This window comes from Lynx canadensis, chromosome D2 (genome assembly GCF_007474595.2).
Source record: "Lynx canadensis isolate LIC74 chromosome D2, mLynCan4.pri.v2, whole genome shotgun sequence".
NCBI classification, from domain to species: domain Eukaryota; kingdom Metazoa; phylum Chordata; class Mammalia; order Carnivora; family Felidae; genus Lynx; species Lynx canadensis.
The window spans coordinates 79,638,042-79,665,516 of record NC_044313.2 but is presented as its reverse complement, the minus strand read 5'-3'; the positions used below and the strand labels follow the sequence as shown (position 1 = coordinate 79,665,516).

Genomic DNA, 27,475 nt, shown 5'->3' with positions numbered 1-27,475 from the left:
AACTTGATGTTTTACACCATTGTTGGGGAATTTCCAGCTGGGATGTCTGTAAAAAATGTTTTTCTGCTCCATTCTCTTTTACCTGTCCTGAGACTCCAGTAACATATATGATAAATTACTTTGTATTGTTCCACAGGTCACTGAGCTGTTCATTTTTTCAATTTCTTTTTTTCGTTCTTCAGATTAGATAATTACTACTAATCTGTTGTCAGGTTCATTATCTTTGTATTCCAGTTAGCATTTATACATAACAAACCACCTCTAAACATAAATACGACATAGAACATTTATTTATCTTCTACTCATGCCTTCAGGGAGTCAGGAATTCAGATGAGGCATGGTGGAGATGGCTTGTTTCTGCCTCACAGTATCTGGAGCTTTAGCCGTGAAGACTTGGTGACTAGAAATGAGTTGACACATTGGGGGCCCGAATTATCTGCAGGTGTTTTCACTGGCATGTCTGGTAAATGCTGGCTGTTATCGGGTCTTCAGCTGAGCTGTTGGCCAACACCCCTCTACTTGACCTTTCCAAGTGGTCTCTCCGTGTAGGTTAGTTTGTGCTTCATCGTAGTATGTTTGTTAGCTTGGTGTCCAAAGTGAGGATCCAGAGTCCAAGGTGAACGTACGTGACATGTTTATGATCTGGTCTTAGAAATCACTCACTGTCACTTTTGCTACACTCTCTGAGTTCCAGCAATCACAAAGCTGTGCCCAAGTTCTAGGGAGGAACCGCAGACTTTACCAGTTGATGGGAGAAGTATTAAAGGTACGTTAATGAAGAGTGTGTGGGATGGTGCTACAGTCACTCTTGGAAATGCAGTCTGCCACGTCTTTCTTCTGCAGTCTCTAGTCTTCTGTTAAGAGCACAGAGTAGATTGTTCTTTCCAGATACTGTACTTTTGAGGCCTAGAATTTCTGTCTTTTATAGTTTCTGTATCTTTGCTGAGACTTTTCATCCTTTTACTTACTGTAATAACCTTCCTTTACATTCATGTGTGTATTTACAATAGCTGCTTTGTAGTCCATCTCTGCTAATTCCAACGTCTGGTTCATCTTGGAGTTGGTTTCTATTGACTGCTTTTTTCTCTTGGTCGTGGGTCATGTTTTTCTGCTTTGCATGTCTAATAAATTTTAATTGTATGCTGAATGTTGCGAATGATATGTTGTAGGGAGTCTGGACTGTTACTTTCTTTATGGGTGTTGAGTTTCACTTTGGCAGGCATTTAAATTAACGGTTAATCTGGTATTGTCAACCTTGGTTTTCTTTGGTTAAGGCAGGCCTATTTCAGTTTTGTCTTTCATCTTAGGGCATGGTCCTCACTTCGAAGGTGTGGCCTTTCTGGGGTCTCAGCTGAATACCTGAGGTGCTTACATGAAGTCTCTCCATTCTGGCTGGGCCAGAACTCCTTCTTCTGGTTCCGTGCTGTCTCCGGTGTCCTCTCTAGTATGCTTTTAGACCCTGTGCACCTGCAGCCAACCTTTGGCCAAGGACCAGAGGTGCATTTCCGTATGGACTTCTGAGGCTCTCCCATTCATCCCCTTTTCTGTGCTATTCTGTTCCACAAACTTTAGCTGCCTTAGCACCCCTGAGCTTAATCAGATCTCTGCCTTTTACCTCGGTGAGATCTTTGTTACATTTGTTGTTTCTGCTTCATCAGAAGAGAGCCTCCCAGCTGAAAGCACGGTGGTTGTGGGAGTGCTCTCCTGTTTTTCTGGAAGCCTCAGAAGCCTGTGCTGCCTTCTGTTTAGTGCCTCAAATAGTCACCTCATCCATTTTGCCCAGTTTCACATTTGCGTATAGCAAGAGGATGATTTGTGTACCAGATATTCTGTAATGGTCAAAAACGTATACATGCTACTGTAAGAAAATTTTTATTAGATGACCCCTTTATATTGAATGCCAATATGAAAAGAAGATTCTTAGAACAAGATTATTTAAAGCCTGTAATTTGGTTACAATAACCTTGCTATTATAAAATAATTTATAATGTTCAAATTTTGCTTTTTATTGCATTTTACCCATAAATTTGTATTGACTTTCTCTAGAAATGGCAGATACAGTGAAAATGTTTATATTATTCTCTCTTCCCAACTACTGGTTAAACATTGCTAATCAGTAATGATATTCTTTTCCAGTTTTCAACCTGGATGTTTTTTTATAGTCTTAATATTGCACCCCAACAGGCCGCCACCAGTTTGATGCCTGTTTGCCAGTTCTAGCGTATTTCCATTTTACTAACCCAATCAGTATTATTTTGTGGGATATTTAATTTTATGAAAGGTTACCCCAGTGGATAATTTTCTAGAACTAAGGTGATTTCAAAAAAAAAAAAAAAAAAAACAAACAAAAAAAAACCAAACATGCTCAAAGGAATCATTCAGGCTATTTAGTAAGTCCTCAGCACTTACTGTATAGAATGTAGAAAAATGCAAGATTGGGAAGCAGAAATTCTCAGCCCTTGTGCCTCTAATAATACTTGAGATTTAAAAGAGAATCAAAAACTGGGTTTGAATATACCTTATAGACACCTAGCCAAAGTAACCCAAGAAGTGTCTTGATGAAATTTAAGATTGGGCTTTCCATGGCTATGCCTCTAGGAGGGACTTAAAGAGCATTTACTAGCATTTTAACAAATTGTTTGTGTTTGGTTACTCGTTGTTTCTCACTGGGATCTGATTTGTGGTTTTGTGATTGTGTATGCCAATAATTTCTTTTAAATATCCTCAAGACAGGCTCAGTATGAATGAAACCTCATGAGTCTTCATAAACAGGAATTGCATGAATCTCATTAAAACTATTTCTCAAGGAGGACTGTTATCACGTTAAAAAAAAAAAAGCCTAACTTCTGTTTTTTTCTAATTCAAAAATAGTATATGAAAATATTAATTTTATGTAAACTAAGATAAATTGTTCAAAAGCAGTTGGATTTCTAAGCTCATCAGACCCATTTTTTGGAAGTAAAATAGTTTGATACAACTTTGTCCGTTCTGTACTTTTTGGGAAAATACAGTAGGACAGGCAACTTTTCTTTTCTTTTGAAAGTAGTGTACGCTTCTGTTTTAACAGCATAGTTGCAGAAGTGTTGGAAGCGAATAGTGAAAACCTACGTCTGTCCCCGAGAACTTTTGCTAACCATTATGACCATTTTGGTAGGTGCCCTTTCCTTCCTTTAGGCACCACTTGAATGTGCCTGCGGGGCCGCCACGTGGGAACCCTGCTCCCTGGATTTGGGCAATAGGGTGTGCATGTCCTTGTTCACATAGTGTTGCTTTATGTACTTGGATTCAAAAGTTAAAATGACCAGACCCAGGATGAACTAAAAATAAATTGTTAATCCTCCGGAACACCTTTTTCTCTGCTCACATTTACATTACAGGCTTTCTGTGAGAAAACTGTAATTTGCGGATCATTTCCTGCTTATTCATTTTCTCTCAGAAGAAACCCTTGGAGGAAAAGATAAGGCAGATAGTGATGAATTGTTGTTTTCTGAATTTTATAATCACTGTCCTTCAAATAATTTGTTTTTGTCTTGGTTATCCCAGTTGTCCATAGCATTTATCTAAATTTCTAAATTTTCAACCAAATTAAAATACAAACTGAGAAAAAGTTAAAAGCTTCTGGAAGAAAGCATAGAGAATATCTTTGTGAACTCTAGGGGTGGGGAACGATTTCTCAGAGAGAGGACACAAAGTTCTAAACAAAAGAACAAAAGAAAACTTTGATATATTGGATTTTATCAGAATTTAAAATCATTGATTGTCAAAACACGTTATTAAGGGAATGAAAAGGCAAGTCATAGACAAGGAGCAAATATTTATGTCAGTACATGTGTCTGACGAAAGACTTTTTACCCAGAATATATAAAAGCCAGTAATAAATAAAAAAGCCAGTTAATACAACTGGGGTGGGGGAGAAGAATGAGCCCATGATTTGAAGAGACATTTTAAAGAAGAAGGTATAAAAAAGGCTAATAAACGAATGAAAGCATGCTTAAAGTCACTAGTCACGAGGAGAAGGAAATTTAAAACCGCAGTAAGATACCATTTTATATACATTAGAAAGACCGTGATTAAAACAGCACCAGATGTTGATGAGACTTTGGAGCAACTGGAACTCTTTTAAAATGCAGATGGGATTGTAAAATGGTATAACTGTTTTGGAAAACCGTTTAGTAGTTTATAAGTCAAACATACACCTGTCTACCCTGTCTACCTTATGACCCAGCAGCTCTACTTCTAATTATTATTTATTTATGCGAGGAACGAAAAGCATGTGTCCCCAAAATTCTTGCACAAGAATGTTTATGTACTTACTCATAATAACCCCAAACTGTAAACGTCCTAAATATCCATCAAAGGAGAATGAATAAATAAATGGTGGTGTAGTCACACGATGGGATCATACTGAGAATGAAAGGAATGAACTGTCGATATAGGTAACATAAATCAATCTGTAAAACATTAGATTAGATGAAAGAAGCCAGTTGCAAAAGACTGTGTATCATGTGATTACATTTATATGATGTTCAAGAACAAGGACAAATTAATCTGTGGTACTAGTAGCTGCCTGGGAGCTTGCTGGGGTTTGACTGTAAATGGGCATGAGGGAATTTTCTGGGGTGGTGGAAGCATTCTATATCTTGATTGAGATGGTTGTTACAAAACTCGTAGAATTGTACACCTAAGATCTGTTTGTTTCACTGTATGTAAATGTTGCCTCAGTTTAAAGAAAAAGTACAAACTGAGAAAGGTACAGGCATGGAGAAGATAAAGATGGAACAAGAGACAAGAGACATAACACTTTTTTCTGTAGTGTATTCAAGTTCAGTAGAAGTCGTCATAGAATCGGTGCTTCCTTGATTAGTTGAAGAAGTAGGTTAAAGTGATGTATCATAAAAAGTGACACACACCTTAAATATTTAAAGAAAAGAACATGTGCAATATTAGAATCAAATATTGTTCTACAGGTTTATTAACAACCACCACCAGAACCAAAAAGTAGTTATTTTTGTTTCCTTCTGCTTGTGGACCCCTTCTTAGAGTGATTTTAAGTTAGGATTATGAATATGCCTGCTATGTTGGTCATTTGTTTTTGGTTTGCAGTAGAAAATAAAGATTAGAGATAAATTAGAGAACAGCCATAGAGAAAATCAGTGATCATCTTTTTCTTCTCCTTCATTAGTAGAACACTTGCTTGTTTGCTGTGTACATGTTTTCCCAGAGTGCCCATAATAATTCCAGCTCCCCCTTTGGCTAGATATGATAATGTGACAACTTAAGATCTGTTGTTTTAAGTTGAGTGATGATTTCTTAAAGGAGGGACCTGTTCTTCTTTCTCTTCTCCAGTCTGTTACTGCTACAAATATGGCACACCATCTTGGATCTTGCGGCTGCCTCTCATATTGGCCAAACAAATGATGGAACATTCCTTTTATGAAATCCTTTTATCCAGTCCTTTATGAAACATCTACCTTACCAGCTGTAGACTGCTAATCCTGGAGTATGTGAGAAAATAGTGTATTTAATATATTCAGTAGCATATTTGTTTATGAATTCCACCTCTGCACCCCCCCCCTCGCCTTTTTTCTGTTTCTCACAGATAACCCTTATTCTAATTGATTCAGTTACTCCATTATTAGTTTGATGGCAGGAGCCATAGTTCGTAAATAATTTTATCCCAGGGAAATAAGCACAGTTTCAAGTATATAATACGTGTTCTCTCCATACTCTTTTTTTTTTTTTTATAAAATTTTTTTTTTTTCCAACGTTTATTTATTTTTGGGACTGAGAGAGACAGAGCGTGAACGGGGGAGGGGCAGAGAGAGAGGGAGACACAGAATCTGAAACAGGCTCCAGGCTCTGAGCCATCAGCCCAGAGCCCGACGCGGGGCTCGAACTCACGGACCGCGAGATCGTGACCTGGCTGAAGTCGGACGCTTAACCGACTGCGCCACCCAGGCGCCCCTCTCCATACTCTTAAATAAATAAAAGGTAACATTGATAGGAATGGGTATCAAGGAATGAACACAGGAAAGCATACCATTCAAAATAAATACTAGTGACCTGAGCCCTCGATGAAGCACTGGCCATGCAAGGAAAGAGCCTGGTCTAGAAACTGTTGAGTGGTTTAGAGAATGAGGGCCTGACTCTGCAGAAATAAGAGGAACCCATCTTGTCATACTAAATCCATGAGAAAATGTTTTGTTGGTATAGGAATGTCAATAGAGAGCCATTATTGTGTTAGTTTTGATTCTAATCAGAAAATATTCAAAACCTAATACTTGATGTATTATAGTTAACACACTAAATAAAATCTACTTATAGTCTAATGACTTAATTTTTAAGTGTTGGTTATAAATAATAATATTTTGACATTTGCAACAACTGTAGTGTGACATAAAAATATATCATTTTAATTAGTGACAAAGTTACTTGTGTACTGCTTGTATTACTGAGTGACACGATTTTTCACATCCAAGTTTATGAACTCTTTCCCCCTCCATCCCAACCACACACATACTTTCAGCCCTTCTTTTGCTTGTTAAATTGTGATTTTGGTTATATCAATTTTGGTTTTTATGTGATTATGACTAGATAAACACCATTTACAGTTAAGTAGTGTAACTTTTTTTCTGGAACATTTTGTTTTCCCTGGAGTTCTAATTCTCTCTCTCTCTCTCTCTCTCTCTCTCTCTCTCTCTCTCTTTCAACTTTAGTTTCTATGTTCTTATCCCTGAACTGTGTAAATCTCTCAACATGTTCAAGCATATTTGGCATTATGTCAATTTTATCTTCTTCAGGAGCCTCCTGATGTACCCTAATCTGGGTTAGTTGTTAACTAGACTTTCTTCACCAACATTCTGGAAATTCTCTTTTCCCTTCTCATGAGTTGGATTCTTCAGTTCCTGGAATTGTCTAATCTGGGTTAGTTGTTAACTAGACTTTCTTCACCAACATTCTGGAAATTCTCTTTTCCCTTCTCATGAGTTGGATTCTTCAGTTCCTGGAATTGTCATCTTTCATGGTTTCCCACCCTTCTTTTGGTGGAACATATCTTCTAGTAACTTCCTGAGACAGACTATGTGGGCAGAAAAATTACTTGAGACTTCTCTTATTTAAAAATATCTTTATTCTATATTCACACTTGATTTATAGTCTCTTTTGGTATGGAATTCTAGGCTGGGAATAATTTTCCCTCAAAGTCAGAAGGTTTTCTGCAATTGTTTTGTAGCTGCTAGTGTTACCATTAAAAACGGTGATGTAATTCTGATTCCAGATTATTTTTATGAAACCTGTTTCCTCTTGGGCAGCTTCTAGGGTCTTAGGTTCTTCTTGTCAGTATTCAGAAATTTCACTAAGCTATGTATGCCTTTATTTGGGTCTGTTTTCATCATTTTTGCTGAATACTCATTGTATCCTTTCATTTTGGAAACTCCTTCAGTTTGGGGTATTTTTCTTGAATTATATCTTGCATTTCTTCTCCTTTTGTTTTCTTTTCTCTGGAACTTCTATTCATATGTTGAAACTTTTGGGCTTTAAGATTTTTTAAAATCTCCTCTTTTGTTTTCCATTTGTCTTTTCTATTTATCCCGAAACATCCTCAGCCGTATACTTTTCTAACTCGTCTGTTACCTACCTTGTAAGAGTAAACAAATTTATATGCATAAAGTATTTCAATGTGATAAATGAATGTGGTAAGTGCTTTTGTTGGCTGTAATTGTTGTTCAGTTTCTTAACTGGAGGGAGAGGGCTTTGGTCTGGATTCTTTGACTTACTAGCAGTATAACCTTGGGCAAGTTGTGTAATTTCTTTGATATCTACTTTCTTCATTTGTGAAATGTGAATGAGCTCTCTCTCTCTCAGATGTTTGTGAGTGTCAACTGAGAATATATATGTGAACATACTTTAAAAACTTTGCATGGACTTATTGGTTAGTACTTGTATCTTTCAAATATCAAAAGTTTTTAGTTTGAAAGAAAATGATGGCTGAATTTTCAGGGTTGTTTTTCAGGTTGCTTGATTGCATGTGACTTTCTTGCACATCTGCATGAGCTAGGTGAACTTGAGCTAAATGCTAATGCTGCCTTTTAAATGACGTATTTCTTAATGCTTTGACCTCCTAATCCTAGACTGGAGACAGGTTATGACAGTATTTATTCTGTGACAAGCTCTATCGTTACTTCAGATTGTATAAACCTGTGTAATGTAATAATTATTTACGAGTAACCTGATGACCAGTTGAAATCCATGAAGAGAATATTTACTGGAATTTATTTATTTTTCTTAAATGGTATTTGAGATTAGGAAAAATGGAATCTCTCCTTTAGGTATTCTCAATAGTATAAATGTAATTTCAAATGTTAGCTTATTTTTGTTAATGGTGGCTTTTTGTTTGTTTGTTTTGTTTTAAGGTTTTTGGATTCAAAGCATAAAAACCATTACAAGATATACAATCTGTAAGTATGTTTTTTATTTGTATGCTTGCAAATATCATCTAAAATAACTATTAAGTGAAAATTATTTCCTTGTTAGAATCAGGTAGAGTTAAAGATATATTTTAACAGAATTGTGTTCCTAAAACAATTAGTCCAAGATGTCTGATTAAGAGCATTGTTAGGTCACTCAGAAAGTGTAGTGATGAGGTCAAAACAGTGTTGGCACACATTCACATTACTTGATCTGCTTTAAGTGACTTGGAATCCAGCCCATCTTTGAGCCAATAACCATGCGGTAACTTGAAGCGTAATTTACAACAGAGCTTTTGTGTTAAAGCATTAATAACATCTTCCATGGAGGGATGCTTCAGAGTGGGTGTAATTTTGTTTATTCTGTGTCTTTAAGGTCATTTGATTGAAACAGCTATCAGGGTAATCTCTAGCTCGTAGGTACCATAAATAAGTTACTTACAACTGTTGAGTTGGGTGGTTTCTCTTGTCTCGGGCAGGATGTAAGGATTGCCCACTTTGTACAGCTAGCCCGTCTTCTCTTTAACCTTTTGTTTTTCTTTTTGACTTTGTGAGTAAGGATGTAAAAAGGGAAAAAACAAAAAAATGGGAAGAAAATATTTTATCACTTTTGCCCTTGAAGACTATTATTCCTTCCCAAAATATTGACCATTTCCTACCGTTTTAAAAATGGCATATAAAATGTGTTATTTTCCTACCTGGTTTTTATTTTTCCTATGTGATGTCTGTAAATTATGCAACAAAAATTTTTAATCTGAAGTTACGTTTACTAATTCACTGTCACAATTTTTGTAAAATTTGTTAATCAAATGTGAGAGCAAGATTCTTTTCTACCTTCCATAGGCATTTAAATCTTCACCAAAAAGGATGTCTGCCTTGTCAGCTTGTGAGATTTGCTTTTCTATCTTTAATTTAGTGATCTTTCTGTTCTGATAAGACCTCAGAAGACCTGAGAGTGAAGTAGACACCATTATTGTTTCTCTTTGTAACTTTTCACTAATTTCCTCAGATTCACAAAGAAGCAAACGTTTATGCAGTGCTTGCCACATTAGGCATTGTAAAACTGGGTGGTGGTTCAGAGGTGAATAAGATAAGAGTTTCAGTCTCTGGTAGTTGATAGTCTAATGTGATAGGTGGACAAACTATTACAAAAGAGGTGACTGTTGTGTAGAAGAGAGCTGTGTGGGCAACAGTGGAAATAGTAATTGTACTCCATAGGGAAGTTTTCATAAAGAAAGGCATGTTTGGGCTGGGGTGAAAGAATCCATGGGGCCTGTCCTGCAGGCCTCAGGTTAGGGAAATGGCATTGCAGACAGAGAGAGGGGCACATAAGGACCTTGTTGGCATAATAGTGTTTAGAATATGGCAGATAATCCATTACGGTCAGATTATGGTAGGTGTTGGGGGGGGGGCGGGTGTGGCGGTAATAGATAACAAGGTGAAAGAAAGTAAATGTGCTGTAGAGACTTAAGTTTTCGTGGGCCCCAGCTTACAAATGATCTGTGCATATATTTTCCTCTTGTACTGATTAACCTCCTGTAACAAGCCTTGTTGCAGATGCCATAGTGTTTCCATGTAGGAAAATAAAAACCATAAAGCGTTTTATATTTTTTGAATAACTAGACTCAGAAGCTAAGTTTAAAAAAAAAGCGCACGCGCGCGCACACACACACACAGGACAAGAACTGTCAAAAGCTTCAGTCCACTGAGTTACTTCGGGTTTAGACTCTCAAGATAAGGCATTTAGAATTCCAGATGGAAGGGAGAAAGATACCAAAGACATATTCTGCCTTTTTCAAAAATTTATTTGAGTTCAACATTATATCCAAAGAAAGGGAAGGAAATTCTTTTCATTCCTGTATTCAGTGGCTTCCTGCTTCCAGAGTTTAGGACCTAGGCTTGCACTGTCAGTACTGTGGATCACTTGGCATTATTTTGGTTAAAGGTGGCTTTCAGGAGCTCGTCTGGGGACTTGGCTGCCTGTTTGTTTTTGTATTTCTAAACATTGGATCCCACAGTTAATGAACTCTCGTTATCAGTGGAGAGTAGCTTTTGGTATATGTATTTCAATTCCCCTTCCCCACTCCGTGTAATGGAATCATAGACTTTTCAGAACTGGAAAGTACCTGAAAGAGATCATTTAGTCCAACCTTCTCATTTTACAGATGGGGAATCTGAGGCCTAGAGAAGTTAAGTGAGTTGAACAAGGTCACACAGGTACATATGGTAGCAGACCATCCACTATTTATGCCAGTATTTTCCTTTCTGGTTTGTTGTTGTTGTTGTCGTCATTTGTTTGTTTTAATCTCCCCAAATTTCACTTACTTCAGAAGTTTCTAGAACTACCAACTTGTAGCATGTTGTGATTTCTGATGTCACTTTTCATTCTACACCTTCTTTCTACCTGTTTATATTTCTGGCTCTGGGTAAGTGAGTCTGGCTAGCAGCAGATGTTTCTCTTTTATTTCTTTTATTTTGGGGATGTTAATTACTTGTGATGTATGTTTTTGCGAACATATATAAATGGAAAGATCTTAAAATATTTACTCTAGACATATGTATATTAATGGCATATTAAACTTTTTATGGCAATTACGGCATGTGGGTGAAGAACGGTTTGTAATGTGGACTTTTTAAATGATCGTACCTGTTTATATCTCTATATTATCAAGCATTCAGTAAGTTAAGAAGGAACAAAATTTTGCCTCGTATCATTAATCAAATTTGGGTATAATGATACTTAGGAAATTAGTTTGTTTTGTGCAGGTGTGTGTATTTCATTCTTGTATGTTCCTCTATTATAGCAGGTATGTGGGTGGGTGTAGGAGGTGAAGGGGGCAGGTAGGGAATGAAGGCATAATATAGTTCTTGCCTTTGAGGAGCTTAAATGTTCACTGGATACTAATTTTTGAAAAGGTTGCTGTATTTCACTGTGTACACTGTTTGACATACAGCTCTCCATCATTTTGTGGTAAATCTTTAGCTGTTGTTAATTATGTCAAGTTTTCTTTTGTAAAACAGGGATAGCTTTGTTGAAGAGAGTTACAGAAGAGATCTACATGCCTAGCTGATTCTTCAAATCTCACTTCTCTGGAAGTTTTTTCTAGTAATCTTATCTCTTTCTTCACATTCTGTCTACTGCTTCATTAAAAACTAAGGTTCTTCATCTCTCTTGTCTCATATAAGCCTACATAAAGTGAAGATTTTTAAAAAATGGTATCTTTTAATTTAATTTTAATTATAAGAAAGTATAAATGGTCAGATTTACCTAATACTTGTCTTAGTCAAATCCCATTTTCCATTTATGTATCTTCAATTTTGGTTTGTTGAGAAACTTGTCTTATCAACTAACATAACACACAAAAGCTATGAGGAGCTTCATGCGTGTGTGTGCGTGCGTGTGTGATGTGCATGCAGTTATTAGAGAAGGTTGTGATTAAGAAGAGAGTCCTCATTCTTACCCTAGCAACCCTCCTGCAGATCACTTTCATCACTACGGGTCCCAGTATATGTTCTCACATACGCCTCGTCCATACCTGCAGAGATTTTCATAACTTTTTCATTTTTTCATGATCACTCTTTGTTGGTTCTATCTTTTGTGCCAAATATCACTTTTATAGGAAGGCTGACTTTGACTAAAATGTGTTACTGCTTTTGTTTTTAAAACCGTTCTCTATTTTTTCTTATTCCTATGGCACAGTGCTGGAAGGAGTTTGACTTGTAATCACAAGTATTGTGCTTAAATCCTGGGTCTTTGATTTGCACGTTGTGGTTTGGGGCAAGTTTTTCGATGCTCTTCTAAATCTTTGCTTTCTCATATATAAATTGGAGATTATATGGCTGTGACTATGAATTAAAAAGCTCGGAAACTCCTTTGGAAGGTGTGCGCATCTGGTAGACATGTAGTAGCTCATTATTTCCACTTCTTCCTCTTAACGGTAACGTTTGAGAATCAGTTTATGAAGGTAGTTCTTCAGCAGTGTTTGTTGAACCAAACATTTGAGCTCCTGAAAAAGCACGGGAATTTTAGCGAACTAAGGTTGTGCTGCCATGAGACCAGCTTCTTAGAATTGTTTCCTAGGTTGTTCCTTGTCCCTGCACCTAAATCCTGTCTTTGCATGATTCCTTATAAAATATTCCATTATGGATTCTTCACTATTTACCAGACCTGTTCTTTAACCTGTACTAAAGAAAGTATAAAATGTGACTTTTTTCTTGGTCAGTCTTCCTCGTACCTGTCACGTTTTTTATGAGTGAGTATGAAATTATTTAGTAAGGATACATATATGTGCATATGTCATAGCTAAATAATTTTTTTGAGCGAAACTCAATATACTAAATTATACAAAAAAGGGGGAAAGTTTTATTTTTTTTATTTATTTTTTTTTTCAACGTTTATTTATTTTTGGGACAGAGAGAGACAGAGCATGAACGGGGGAGGGGCAGAGAGAGAGGGAGACACAGAATCGGAAACAGGCTCCAGGCTCTGAGCCATCAGCTCAGAGCCTGACGCGGGGCTCGAACTCACGGACTGCGAGATCGTGACCTGGCTGAAGTCGGACGCTTAACCGACTGCGCCACCCAGGCGCCCCGGGGAAAGTTTTATTTTAAGCAGTAGTATGAAAGCTGATTTATTTCAGGTCTGACGAATTAGAAACTACTGGATTCTAATTTGTTGATAATTAGTTCACTTTAATGTGGATTTGGATTTAAAACTGTTTAGAGGAACTATACAGATACTTATAGGATTTCTTAAATGTAAGATACATGTCTTCAGTCACGTATTTGAAACTCTTGGGGCCAGTTGTGTTTTGGGATTCAGAATTTTTCGTTTTGCAGAAGGGTACCATGAAAGCAGATACTTTGTATTACATGGTACCTGGAGCAGTACATAGGTGAAGTGTTTGACTCTTCACTCCAAGGGCATTAATTAAAGAGGGCATACAGTATCATTAACTCAGGTCAGGTTCTGCTACAATTGAGTTTGCTGTATATTTAACAGAAAGTGTTAGATGTTTCCAAATTTGGGGGTTTTGGAATTGGAGATTAAGGGATTATAGGCCCTTATTTGTTTTAAAATGCTAAGTTTTTGTTTTATATGATTTTTTAAAAAAATTTGGTTTGGTTATAACTGCTGTTGTAGTTACCACGATGCTGCTGACCACAAACTAAAGTATAGGGTCCCTTTTGGAGCCTCTTAAAGGTTTATAAATACAGTCTGTTAATCATAAGTAAGTCAGTGCGTGATGATAAACATGTCACTACTGTTAAAAAGACAGCTTTAGCATGCTCTAAGTAGTGCTAGGTCAACATTTTACTATTCTATATTTATTTTACTTATTATTCCTTCATGACTCTGAGACTTTAATTAAAACTTGTAACCTGAGAGATTATTGAAAAAGATGACCTTTGGCTTTTCTAAAGAGAGAAAGGTCTGACTTAAAAAAATTTTTAGTTAACTGTTGTTTTTTAGTAGATTAGCATCATTCACTTTCTTCCGTTACGTTTTCTTTGCCCTTATAATTTTACTATTTAAAAAATTTATCTTTTTAACTAATAGTTTGAGAATAGTATGTATGTGCAACTCTGAGGTAAGGATAATATTGAAACTAGTTAGTTGTTTCTATATACTTATGAAATAAAAAATAGATTCCATTAGCATGCAAAATGTCCATCCAGGAAATTTGAAGGTAGAGATGCGGCTGAATTGGCAATGTTGCATATTAGTGGCATCACATGTTTTGTAAGCAAGTGTATAAGCTATAATTGCATACACTTAACATTTCTAAGCTTTGGTTTCCTTAATTGTAAAATATTGGGGTAATATCAGTACCTACTTCATAGAATTTCTAGGATTGAAAGAAATAGTTAATACAAAACAGCATGATGTGTGGTCCATTATAAAAGTTCAGAAAAATGTTTGCTACTGTATTTTTTTCACAAGTGTAAAAGATAACTTTAGATCACATTTAAACTTTTCTTTTAGGTGTGCTGAAAGACATTATGATACCGCCAAATTTAACTGCAGAGGTAGGTATTAACTGCAGAGTAATGTATTATGTTATATAACTTAAAACCAGTAGACTAAATCTTACTGTCATAGCAGTGATGAATAATCTCATTATTAAGTGAGATAAATATTTATCTTAAAGATGGTCTTAAAAAATTTGCAAAACAAATTTAATTTTGCTGTTGTGTTTTGGGAAGCAAGTATCCTATAAACCTGCCGGTACTAAACTAGTAGGAAGACTAATCCCAGAGTAGACTAAGAATTTGGAGAAATCCCTAGACTAACAATACAGTAAAGAGAGGGGTAGACCTACTGCTGGAGACATTTGGTGTAATAGTGAGAGATTATAGATTATAGGAGGAAAGCAGATCAACTTAATAATTCTGTTGAACGTAACCTAAAAGGGGGGAAAAGATATGACAAATACGGACAAGAGGAACCTGACAGATGAGAGCAGGGAGCTGCTTTAAGTGAGTTCTTCTCCAGGTGTAGTGAATCCTGTCTCCAAGTCTACATAGAGCTTCCTCTGTGTTTGTGGAACCCCTTGGGCCACGAGAGACCTGGAGAGTGGAGAGGCTTGGCAGGTCCTGCCGTGATAGTCAGGAGAAGGTAGACGCCGGGATCCCTGCTGAAAATCTAGAATGGACTTTCAGACAGCTGGTTGGAGAATTCAGAAGCACTAATGGCTGTGAAGCCAGGACATATTCACGAAGAATTTTTCCTTTTTTATGACTTAGGCTGCTGCTTACTAGGCAACGCGTGTTTTGGTCAAGGTTCGTCTAGCTTTAAATAGATGCTTAACAGATTCTCCTGGATGTTTTTGGGTGCCACTGGGAAGATGAAGATGGAATGATAGTACAGCCAGACCGATGGCCAGGTGAAAGCTGTCCTGATGACTCCTTGTAATGGAAGTCATGTCTTCCAGAAGAGCTCACCTGACATACGGGAGGACTTAATTGATCAAATCCTGTTCCACATTATTAATGACTTGACTGAAATTAGAAGGCATACTTTTCACATATTTAGATGACACAGAGATCGTTATATCCTCTGGATTCAATCAGGATTTTTAAGGATCTTAGTCGAGTGGACCCGAGGCAGAGACCAGTAAGACAGAATTTAATAGGGATGTGTTTAAAATCCTATTTCTAGGCAAGTTAAAAAAGAACTCTCAACTCTGACTATAGGGAGCAGAGAAATTTTGGGTTTTTATAACCCATACAAAAAGACCTGAAGTTTCATTTGATAAACTTTACTACAATTGTACACCTTTTTATAAGCGGCTTTTTTTCAGTTTCTTTTGTAAATGCCTTTAAAATCCCATGTAGTATGTACATCACTAACATTCGCAAGGCCATCTTTATTTTATTATTATTTTTTTTAATGTTTATTTTTGAGACAGAGAGAGAGACAGAGCATGAGTGAGGGAGGGTCAGAGAGAGAGGGAGACACAGAATCTGAAACAGGCTCCAGGCTCCGAGCTGTCAGAACAGAACAGAGTACAACGTGGGGCTCGAACCCACGAACCGTGAGATCATGACCTGAGCCGAAGTCGGCCGCCTAACCGACTGAGCCACCCAGGTGCCCCTGCAAGGCCATCTTTAAATAGCACACTTTGCATTTTTATTATATGCATTGCAAATTGCAGTCCTTTCCAGTGTTGATTTATTGGTAATTGATACTTTCTTTGGAATGTATATTTGTGATGATGTAATAGTATAAGCGTTACTACTCGTTTTGTCAGAAAATGCATTGAGAGCCCTGACAGGAAACCTGTGTGACATTCCGGGTCCTCCTCTCCCTCTGACACGTTGTGACTTGTGCTTGCTCTCCAGAGCAGTCTCCTCTTCGTCATGGGGGGAAATAATCGGCCTCTCTGTCTAGTGCATAGGTTTAAAAATTAATGAGAGACTGTTTTCTGTTCAAAAATTGGAAAATCATCAGACGAGTATTTTTCTCTGGAGTTTAGTTTTCCTTCTAAACATCTGTTAAGCTTATATGCAACGTTTCTGAAGTTAACCTACTTTTAAGAAGCAATTCAGGAAGGCCTCTTTTCTCATTCTGAGGTGATCTTTTTACACAGTTGCACAGTATCCTTTTGAAGACCATAACCCACCGCAGCTGGAACTTATCAAACCCTTTTGTGAAGATCTTGACCAATGGCTCAGTGAAGATGACAATCATGTTGCAGCAATTCACTGTAAAGCTGGAAAGGGACGAACTGGTGTAATGATTTGTGCATATTTATTGCATCGGGGCAAATTTTTAAAGGCACAAGAGGCCCTAGATTTCTATGGGGAAGTAAGGACCAGAGACAAAAAGGTAATACATTATATTAAGTTATATTTGATGTTCTTTCTTTCTTCTTCCTGGATCTGAGAATTTATTGGAAAACAGGTTTTTAAAAAGTTGGTTGGTAGCCCTCGTTTCTTTATTCTGAACACTGAAATCAGTTACTGCCTTAGCTGTCGTATGAGCAAATGACGGATTCTTGCAGTTTTTCTGTTGATGCTAAGCATTATCATATCATGCTAGTAAGTGTATTGGGTATTTGGTGTGATGAAATCCTTACAAAGCAGTACATTGATCAAAAGTAAGTTGATACTTCTGAACGTTGCCTCAGAATAAAAAGTCTTTGGATAATAACTTGGATGCCATTACCTAGTTTTACAGTACATGAAAACCATTCTTTAATATGAATGTTCATAAATACAGTTATGATTAAGATTAGTCAAAGGTTCTTCTCTTATTCAGAAGATTAAAAGACTGTTGAAAATCAGTGGCACACTTAATCTGTGTAGCATGTTTGAGAGGAAAACACAAACTCTTGGGAGAGCTTTCACAGTGATTTTCAAGGGATTCATTTCTTTGGGTGGCAAGTGTGATAAAATATGTTTATATTTCTTACAAAGAGATTTTGTACAGTTCTGCATCTCTGAGAAGGAAAAACCCAAGATGCTCCAGTGAGAGAGAGAAAAACCCGTTCCATCAAACTTTATGTGAAGATTTTTTTCTAGTTTTAGTAATGTTTACGATCAGGAAGGCTCTCTTCCAGTTTAAGCTGATTTCTTTTTAATTCAGCTTCCAAACAGAAACATAAGTGATCATTTCCATCATTTTAGCCAGGTAGTTGCATTGATTGCTGGTTTATTTTCTCCTTCCTCATTTCTTGTTTTATTTGTCTTTGTGACTTTTTATTTACATCTGAGGATGTCAGAGTACTGTTTACTCTCCTCGTTTATAAATTTGAGTCTTATATTAGTGCTTGATTTTGGTGAATGTGATTACGGCAGTGCCTTATACTTCTGTATGTTGCACATACCTGGGACGAGAGCAGTGGCCTGAGTCTTGGAGTGGAGGGCAGAGGGCCTGCGCTCTTTACTTCAGCTCACTCTTTCATCTGGAGGGAAATTGTTGCTTTTACTGATGAAAAATGTAGAAATAAATTGTTCTACACTGAAGCAAATAAGTGCAGAGCAGCACAGGAAAAAGAGAATGCATGGGAAGAAGACCATAGAGAAACAGGTCAAGTCAAAGTACAGTTGCAGAAGTAGTGGTAGGAGTTGAGAACAGGGTTGATGAGCAGTAGGCATTTTGGTTGTGGGAAAGAAGTCCAGTAAAAAGAATTTAAAATGAAAATAGAAAAGCTGTATAACACGGAGCCAGAGCACTAGATTTAAGCTAGTGGCTCTCTAAGTGTTTATGTTACATACCTTCCAAAAATATGATGAAAGCTATACATGGTCTCTCCCTAAAAATGTTCATGATATACATGAACATAAAATTTTGCTTATAGTTTTTAATTGCACTGAAATTTTTCTTAACGTGGAAAAGAAAAGGAATCTTCATAAGAATTATGTCCCTTTTTTAAATGCAAAAAGCAGTGACCACTCACTACTTGAGAATGATGAGTAGATCAAGTGGTAACAAATGAAACAAAACTAAGGCTTAATTCTGTTCAATAGTAAGTTTTAATGAAAGGGCTGCTGTTATTTAGATTTTAAATAACACGTTAAAACTATGTCATCATCTTTTACTTGACAACTTAAAACAATTTTTTTCCTAATGTTTATATTTTGAAGTGGGGGGGGGGGTACAGAGAGCAAGCAGGGGAGGGGCAGAAAGACAGAGGCAGAGTCTGAAGCAGGCTCCAGGCTCTGAGCTCCGAGCTGTCAGCACAGAGCCCGACGGGGGGCTCGAACTCACCAGGAGTGAGATCATGACCTGAGCTGAGGTCGGACGCCCAACCGACTGAGCCACCCAGGTGCCCCTGCCTGACAACTTTTATGTGATCTCTGATATCCGATCGGTTTTGACTTTGTTTTTGTTGAAAACAATTACTTAAAACCCTGTCTCACTAAAGAGTGAGAGAGTAGATGGAATCCGTTAGATTCTTTTCTCAGATGAAAGTAGGCTTGTGTCAAAAAATAAGAATTCTCTCCAGATAAATTCGTGTTACCTCATCTTCTTTGCCTTTAGTTAATGTGATCATTTTTGGCAAGATCTTGGCATCCCCTATGTTAGGGAAGGAAAGGATTATGACTTCACATTTTAGTTTTAAGGTTGGAGAGTTAGACTGTGTAAATGAGTTTGTATTTTATCTAGTTAACAGCAGTTAAAATTTTTGACTATGGAATTTGTCTTCTGAAACCAGTGAGTTTATGTGTAGCAAAGCATTTCATAATTGCTCCCACTTCTTGACAAAACCTCCCGGGAAGCCCTCGATTGAAAGTCTTGGCTCTCCTGAATTTGGCAATTTTCACAACAGTAGACTTTTCGCGACAGATCCTCTTGCTCAGGCTGTGATTCAAGGCTTGGCATTCGTGGAGCAGTAGAGCACTTTCACAACAATAGATAAGATTTCTCTCGGGATTGACGGTAGAGTCTTGCACCCCAGTGCACAGCCGTGAGCAGGGCGGTGAGTCACGGTGACATGCAGAGCTCTGTCTTTACCAGAGCAACGAAACCAGATGTCTTGCCAGGCATTCAGGGGTACTGTCTGTCTGTGGAACACTGCGATTTCTTCAGCAGTGTTTTTGGGGCAAGGAAACTTCATTTTGAAAATGTTAATGTCCCCTGAAGTTTCCAAAGAGGATTCCAAAATAAATTATTCTTTGGTTGTGTTAGCATGCGTGTATTTGATGAAAACTAGTAGCTGGCTAAAGGGAGGTGTCATCATCCTATACTGAATGGAAGTGGTATTTCCAGTCTTTTCATGCCCTGCTTCGTAGTTTTAGAAAAAGAGGTCAGTTTTTTTGGATTGGGTAAAATTGGTCACTAGAGATACTGCAACGGTACTATTTTCTGTTGCGAGCTCCAAACGTGTTTGACCATTTCCAAAGTATTTGCCTTTGCCACGTTCATCTGCGACTTCCTTGTTTGTTTGACATTCATAACCATCGGGATTTTGAGGTGGGAGTACTTAAGGTTTTTTGGTAATAGTCTGTCTAGCCTTTCCTAATCAAGCGGTGCTCTCACCCAGTGTCTCTTTCCCTCCCGCTTCTCTCCCTCCTCTCCACACTCACCCATACGCATGTACATATGTACCTGGTCTGATGTAGGGCTTCTTCAGGAGAGTTGGCTAAATGCTTCAGATAGTGAGAACCAGCCATGTAAGAAGTACTTGGGATAGTCTGTCCCATCATATTCTGGGATAAAAGTATAACCCAAGGACACTCAAACAGTTTAACTTAGATCCAAGAGAAGTCTTCGTGAACAAAAAGGACAGGTTTTAATTTGTCTTTGGAAAGATATTTTAGTCCTCACAATCTGATAAATATTCTCAATTCTGTTTTTCTGTAGAGATTTGGTAAAATGGCAAGGCCCGCGGGATACTATTGTGAAATAGGGGCCAGGGTGAAAAGGTCGCGAGAGAAGTGCTTATGAAAATAAAAAGCGGTATGTCCTAGAATGCGATAGTCCCCACAGCATCAGCAGAACCGCTACGGGCACACTGCTTTCTTCATCCTCTTCGAGGTTAGGATCTCCCCCAGGAGGAGGAAGCGGGCTAATAGAGGATGGAGTTCTGTGTACTCCGTAAAATTGTTATGTTTGGCTGTGACATTATATCAAGACTCAGAGTTAAGTAATTTAGCCAAAATTGATCACTTTTAGCATCTTGGAGTCAAATCATCAAGATCTGTTGTGCTTATTAGTTCATGATTAATTAATGTATACAGACCTTTTTTGGGTGAATTAGTCACAGGGTCTAAAGAAGTATGCTAATGTGCTCTTACCTTTATTTCTGTGTATATTTAAAAAGGCAAAAAAAAATTTATGAGCAGATGCTGTTGATGAAGTTGTATTTTACAAATGGTTCCATTTGCGTCTTATGTTGAAATAGCATTAGAAAGCTAGATTAAAGGGATAAAGATTGTGGGCATAAGATTATGAATTTTTTTTGGTAGGATTTTTTCCTATTTCAAAAATGATAAAACTGATTTCCCAGAACGATGAAGTGCTTTGATTAAAGGTGATTCAAACAGTTAATGATAGGGGCGCCTGGGTGGCTCGGTTGGTTGAGCGTCGGACTTCGGCTCAGGTCATGATCTCACGGTCTGAGTTCAAGCCCCGCGTCGGGCTCTGTGCTGACACCTCGGATCCTGGAGCCTGCTTCGGATTCTGTGTCCCCCCCTCCCTCTGCCCCTCCCCTGCTCATGCTCATGCTCTGACACTCTCTCTCTCTCTCTCTCTCTCTCTCTCTCTCTCTCAAAAATAAATAAACATTAAAAAAAAAATAATAGCATTCAGAGTAAAAGTTGAGTCTCCTGACACATTGTTGAACTTTTTTTCTCTACTGTCCCAGAACTGCAAAAGAATTTTGAGACTGTTCAGAATTAATCTCTGTACAGCAACCAGCTCTCCTGAAAGGTCATGTAATGCTGTTGAAATAGGCCTATTTTGACAAGGCTCATCAGTTCATACCCATTTTTGCTGATGTTTGGGCATTGAGTGGCCCCTGGCTCAAGTAGAAAAAAGGCAGCTTGAAGTTGTTGGTCTTATAGATATAATGCTGCCAGCTGCCTTTAAATCTTTGAAATTTGTCTAAAAACTTTCCAATAATATATCATGTGCTTACCTATTGGTTGCAGTCCTAGCGAAATAATATATTTTTAACCTTTAATGAATATGATTTCATCGTAAGAAATGAGCTGAGCTGAGCTGAGCTGAACATGGTAAAGCTATTGTTATACAACCGTGGGGTTCTTCTGGGGAAGTGTCTTGTAATAAACAGAGTTGATCATCCAAAGTGGTTTTATTCTTGAAACATCTGCTAAAAATTTACCTTCTTGCAGTATTTCCTTTTAGTCCTCATGATCTGATCAATAGCGTCAGTTCTCTTTCTCTGTAGAGGTGAAGAGAGATTTGACAAACTCTCCGTAGATGCGCAGTTTTAAAATTGTGATCCATTATTACAAGAGGTACATATATTTGTTACCAGCTTTTCAGTTTATATAGGATTACTTTTATTAAAACATTATCTTAGTGTTACTTTGTTTATATCCTTAATTTCACTTGTAGAGAAGCATTAAGAAGCTGAAGAAGATTGTGTTCTGGTGACGTGTACAGGCGAGCGTATTGTTTCTCCTCCTCCTCCTCTTTCTCCCCCCTTCCCCCTCCTTCGCCTCCTCTTTTTCCCCCTCCCTTCCCTCCATCCCCTTACTCCTACTCTCCCTTGTTTTGGAGAAAGAAGAGCCAGGTGTCATGTTTTAGTGAAGAATTTGTGGACTTGGCAGAGACACTCCCAAAATAATCGGGGGCCATCTTGCCATTTTCTCAGCAGACTTGGGGCAGATTCGATGGCACAGCGGTGGGTGGGTGCCAGGCGACCATAAAATGTGCCGCTGTGTTAGTACTGCCCAAATAACACTCCGGGCTTTGACTGTTGCAGAGAAGTCAAAGTACAACTGATAACGTCCTCTGAAGAAAAATGTTTTCTGAGAACAGGATAACCGCTGGAGGGAAAGAAGGGTCGTTCTTTTATGGGCTAATTTGTAAGAAGGCAACTGGGTTACACTTCCCTAAAGGTCATTCCTCTGCATATTTGATCCTGTCACTTCAGGAGTATGTGGCAGATTATGCTAAAACAAGCTGCCAGTGATCCTCCCCCCACCCCCCCACCCCCCACCCTGCCCCCGGCTCGCCTGAGCATCTGCAGGCTTGGCCCCCATCCAGTCCTGTGCCTCCCAGCCCGCACTTACTCTTATGAATCTGAATCCGAGTCAGCTCACAGTGTGTATTATAAACTGTGAGTAAAGAGCTAAAGCGTCCTGCTAATGCTGGTAAGGATGTATTTGGGAAAGATTCCCTAAATTTCGGAAATCAAAGAAGCAAACTTTTGTTATATGACAGATGTACCCAGAATTTCTGCCACTCCTCTCTCCCTTGCCTTCCCCACTTCTAGAATGGTGGCAGGTAAAGTAAGCATTGATCATTGTTTGCTTGGATTAAACCTTAGGAAAGGTTCTTTTTTGTGTTGAGCTTCAGAGTTCTTTTTTGTGTTGCTTTCAAAGCTGTTATTAGAGATAAAGTTCCTTTAATGATCTTTGTATGTGACTTCATTAGCTTATGTAATGAAGACTTAAACTCTCAAGAAATAATAAATATTAACTTTATTCTAAGTGATCCCAAGAAGAGGAAATTTTCTAGTTTCTCTGAGGACTGAATTTTTTATGTCCTCATCATATAATCAGGTTAGTTTTTTTTCTAATTAGTTACTAACTTTCCCCATATGATAACCTAATAAAATTTTCTCATTTTCTCCTCATTTAAAATAAACTGCAATTCTCCTCATTTTCAGTAAAACAAAACAAAACAAACTCCTAATGTAACATTCTTATTTTTTCTAACACATTAATTCTTCTGGGCTAAACTGTGTTCCTTTTATGCATGATATTTAAGCCTGTTATACAGTCTATATATTCATAAAATTATAAGCTCTTTATACACTGAAGAACTCTAGCAATGACTTAGTTAAGACCTGTTGTGATATAAATGATCAAGTAGATCTGTAGAAATCAGTCTGTCCTAGGTCATTTCATCTGCCTGTGTAATGACTCAAAACTATACCTCCTAATCTCAAATCCAGTATTCTTTTTGTCTTTCTTCTTAAAAAAATGTTTGTTTATTTAGAGAGAGTGCATACAAACATGCGGGTGGGGGAGGGGCAGAGAGTGAGAGAGCAAGGGAGAGCGAGAATCCCAAGCAGGCTTCGCGCTGTCAGCACAGAGCCTGATGTGGGGCACGATCTCATGAACTGTGAGATCGTGACCTAGCCAAAATCAGCAGTAAGATGCTTAACCAACTGAGCCACCCAGGCACCCCAAATACAGTATTCTTTCTACATTACTGTCTTCTGTGCAAAGTATTCTTCTTTATTGTTTTGAACCCCAAAGTAGAAATAGAAACTTAAAAAAAAAAAAAAAAAAGCTATATTAGCATGCTTTCAGTTTCCTGTCATAAGCCCAGCTTAACAAAGCTTAAACCAAGGAGGCATTTATATGGGATTATATTACCATAAAAGCTCTGGCCTGGACATAGATGCTTAACAGGTGTCCAGAATCTCTCTTTCTCTCAACTCTCTCCTTTCCTCTGTATATGCTTTATTTTTAGGCAGGCTCTCTGCAATAATAGCAAGGTTTACTTTAATAACTACAATGGGAAGAGAGCTATAATATGAGCAGAAATTCCTAGATTGGCTGCTGATTTACCTGGATTAGGGCATGTATGCATCCCCGAACCAAACATTCTGGCCAGACGCTTGGGACATTTATCTAAAGCTGAAGAAGACAGTCCACCTGACTTCCCCGAAACCATAGGGGTAATGATAGCTTCCCAAAGGGGAAAGGATGCTGTGCAGAGAGAACAATATCAGTTGTCTGCTTCGTATTATTCTCAAGGATTCTGTGGTTCATGCATCACTACTTTTAATACGTTACTTACAATCAAGTTTCCCAGAACGAAGCACTGTTCTACTCTAAACTTTGGAGATTCTTCATAGATGGGAAAAACTGTGTTCTAAGAGGTGGTGACCTCTTTCATATTACCTTGTTAGTTTGTGTACTTATTAATGAAACCCAGGACACTGGAGTGTAAAGCTCTAGAATCAAAGTCACATTTAGGTTCAGGTCCTAGTTTTGGACAGGATAATTATGTGTACTGGGATTGTTTTCTTATCCTTGAAACAGAGGTGATAGTGTCTGTCTTATACAGTTGTGGTAGTGTTAGGGAGCTATGTAAAATGTCTGGCACTTAGTTTAATATACAGTAACTACTGTTAGATGTTGTCATTGTAATAATAGCCATTCCTAGGAGCTAGATTTCTTCCTTTGTTGAAACATTGTGAAACAGATTTTCAAGCTTCAAGCAAGCACTATTATTTTAAAGCATCAACATTATTTCTTAGTTTAGAAGTGCTAGTGAAACGTTTACTGGGGTATAAAATTACTTTTTTTTTTTTTAACGTTTATTTATTTTTGAGACAGAGCATGAACGGGGGAGGGTCACAGAGAGAGGGAGACACAGAATCTGAAACAGGATCCAGGCTCTGAGCTGTCAGCACAGAGCCCGACGCGAGGCTCGAACTCACGGACCGCGAGATCATGACCTGAGCCGAAGTCAGCTGCTTAACCGACTGAGCCACCCAGGCGCCCCTAAAATTACTTTTTTAACTGAGGAATCTAGATTATGAATTCATCTTAGAGAAAATGATCTGAAGGTCCCAATGCACAGAATATGAGCAAAACATTGCATATCTTGTGTTCTGGTATCCAGGTGGTGTTCTGACCTGGAAGCACTATGACAGTATTCTAGGTTTGAAAGGTGTGTATAACCAATACTTTTAAGTTTCTGTTTTTTAAGAGATTAATCACATACAAGGGGCTTACATCAAACAATTCAGGTTAGAAAAATAAGTGGTCTATTAAACATACAGCAGGCAAATGTAAATTTCAAAAGCAGATGACAGAATATCATTATCGGTGCATTTACAACAAGATGTATAAAACTAGATCAAGTATGTCATTTTGTATTAACACAGGGAGCGCTCCACAGTGAAGACAGAGCGGTATGAACTCTTATGTGCTAAGCATAACATCAAATGTAGTAAGCATACGCTGGCAGAAATGAAGAAAAAATTGACAGTAAAGGAGTGATAATAGGAATCTTTAATCTACTTTGAGGATCAAGAAGGTACAAAATAAGAGCTATAGATGACTTGAATAATATATTAAAAATTAGCCCATAAAATGTATCTTTTCTTCTTTTTTTGTCATCCACAAAACAGTTACAAAAGATTAATAATTCATTAGGCCAACTACAAAGAAAATCTCCTCTCCAAGTAGAATTATATAAACCCCATTCCTTGATTATACTTCAATAGAGCTAGAGATGTTTTTACAAAGTTTAACTAAATCAACCATTTGGAAATTTAAAACCAGTTACTTTAAATAACTTTGGGTCAGTGGAGAAATACAAATAAAGATTATTAAGATAATAACAAGTAGAAAAGAGGGATTAGTAAAGATGGAAATCTAAATTTGTGAGGTAGTAAACAGTAAACCATTTGCGCTGACGATCTCAAACACTTGACTGTATGAAAATGCCAGTAAAATCAATATATCTCTTTTAAAGCTCTTTTCAAGGAAAAAGGAGAGGGAGGGGAAACAAAAATTATAATTAAGTTTGATAAAGGTGATGAAACCACAAGGTGCAGGTAACTAAATTATATCTAGGTGTGTGCTAATGAATTTGCGATTTTCAATTGGAAGCCGGCAGTTTTCAATGAACATCACTGCTTGAAGATGAAATACAAAATTTAAACAGGCCATCCACGAATCTAAATGTATAGGAGACCTCAAGGTGTACCTGATCTGAATTGCATTTCAGGTGGCTGCTATCAAACCTGGAAGTATCAAATAATTATATCATCTAAGTTGGTCTAGATGTTAGAAAATATGTAAAACTTCCCAGATTTTTTTTATGTTGTTACGGAATTACAATGTGTGATAAATTTTCTTATTTAGGTAGGCACTGGGAAACCATTTAGCATTTTGAATTGTCAGTGTGATTAATCTTAGAGTTTGTAAAATTAATCACAGAGTGGTATAAAAATAGATTGGAGAATAGATAAATCAGAGGCTGCTAATCAGTTGGCTATTGCAAAATTTAGAAGGTGGCTGAACCAGAATAGCCACAGAAAATTGGAGCTGGTATTTGGAGAGGTATTTCACAGTCAAAATCTGGACTCTGGCATCTGAATAGATGCGTAAGAATCTAAAATGTATATTCTAAATGAACTTAACCTCCGGTTTGCCTTTCATTTTGTGTGTACTCTGTGTGTGTGTGTGGGGGGGGGGGGTTGTGTTTGTGTATTGTGTGCATATGCCAGGTGGTTGATACACCTACCAATCTCTGCCTTTACTCTGCTGCCTAGACCTTTCTTGTACTGCTGGGGTTTCCTTACCTTTTTTTTTCTATAACCCTGTGTATATCACTACTGTCTCTCAGATTCTTGGCTTTAGTCTAGCAGGAAGAAGATGGCAGGATTGTATCAGTGGTTGAGTGTAAACTCTGGAGTTGGAGCACCAGGATGAAATTTAGTGCCATTACTTGTAAGATGTGTGACCTGACCTCATCTATAGAATGGTGTTACCAATAATACCCACTTCCTGAGTACTAAATTATATTTATGAAAATACTTAGAACAAAGCAAAGAACATGGTAAGAGTTCAATAAACAATAGTGGTGGTGGTATTAGAAGAGGTTTTGGGTTCAGGTGCTGGAGAAAATAGTGAATATCATTAATAGAAATAACAAGAGGTTGGAAGAATATGAAAGCTTCGGTTTTTGGGTATGGTGTGTTTTAAATGCTTCTAAAGTTTTTGGCTAGAAATGTACAGCCAAGTATTGGAGATTCTGGATTGGGAGTTGGGAATGAAGTCATATTGAGAGACACAGGTTTTGGAGTTAATGTTTAAGATTGATAATTAAACTACTATAA

General features: G+C 37.6%; 1 protein-coding gene across 2 annotated transcripts in view; it reads left to right on the top strand.

The window, feature by feature from the left end:
* Nucleotides 1–27,475, top strand: part of PTEN (phosphatase and tensin homolog) — a 93,035-nt gene that overhangs the window by 47,607 nt on the left and 17,953 nt on the right. The window contains exons 2-4 of one of the 2 annotated variants that reach the window (XM_030335577.1): nucleotides 8,412–8,456; nucleotides 14,452–14,495; nucleotides 16,559–16,797. In XM_030335577.1, coding sequence (XP_030191437.1) covers nucleotides 8,412–8,456; nucleotides 14,452–14,495; nucleotides 16,559–16,797 — 328 coding nt within the window. The remainder of the gene's footprint in view (nucleotides 1–8,411; nucleotides 8,457–14,451; nucleotides 14,496–16,558; nucleotides 16,798–27,475) is intronic. The other variant, XM_030335576.1, reaches the window with a different exon arrangement.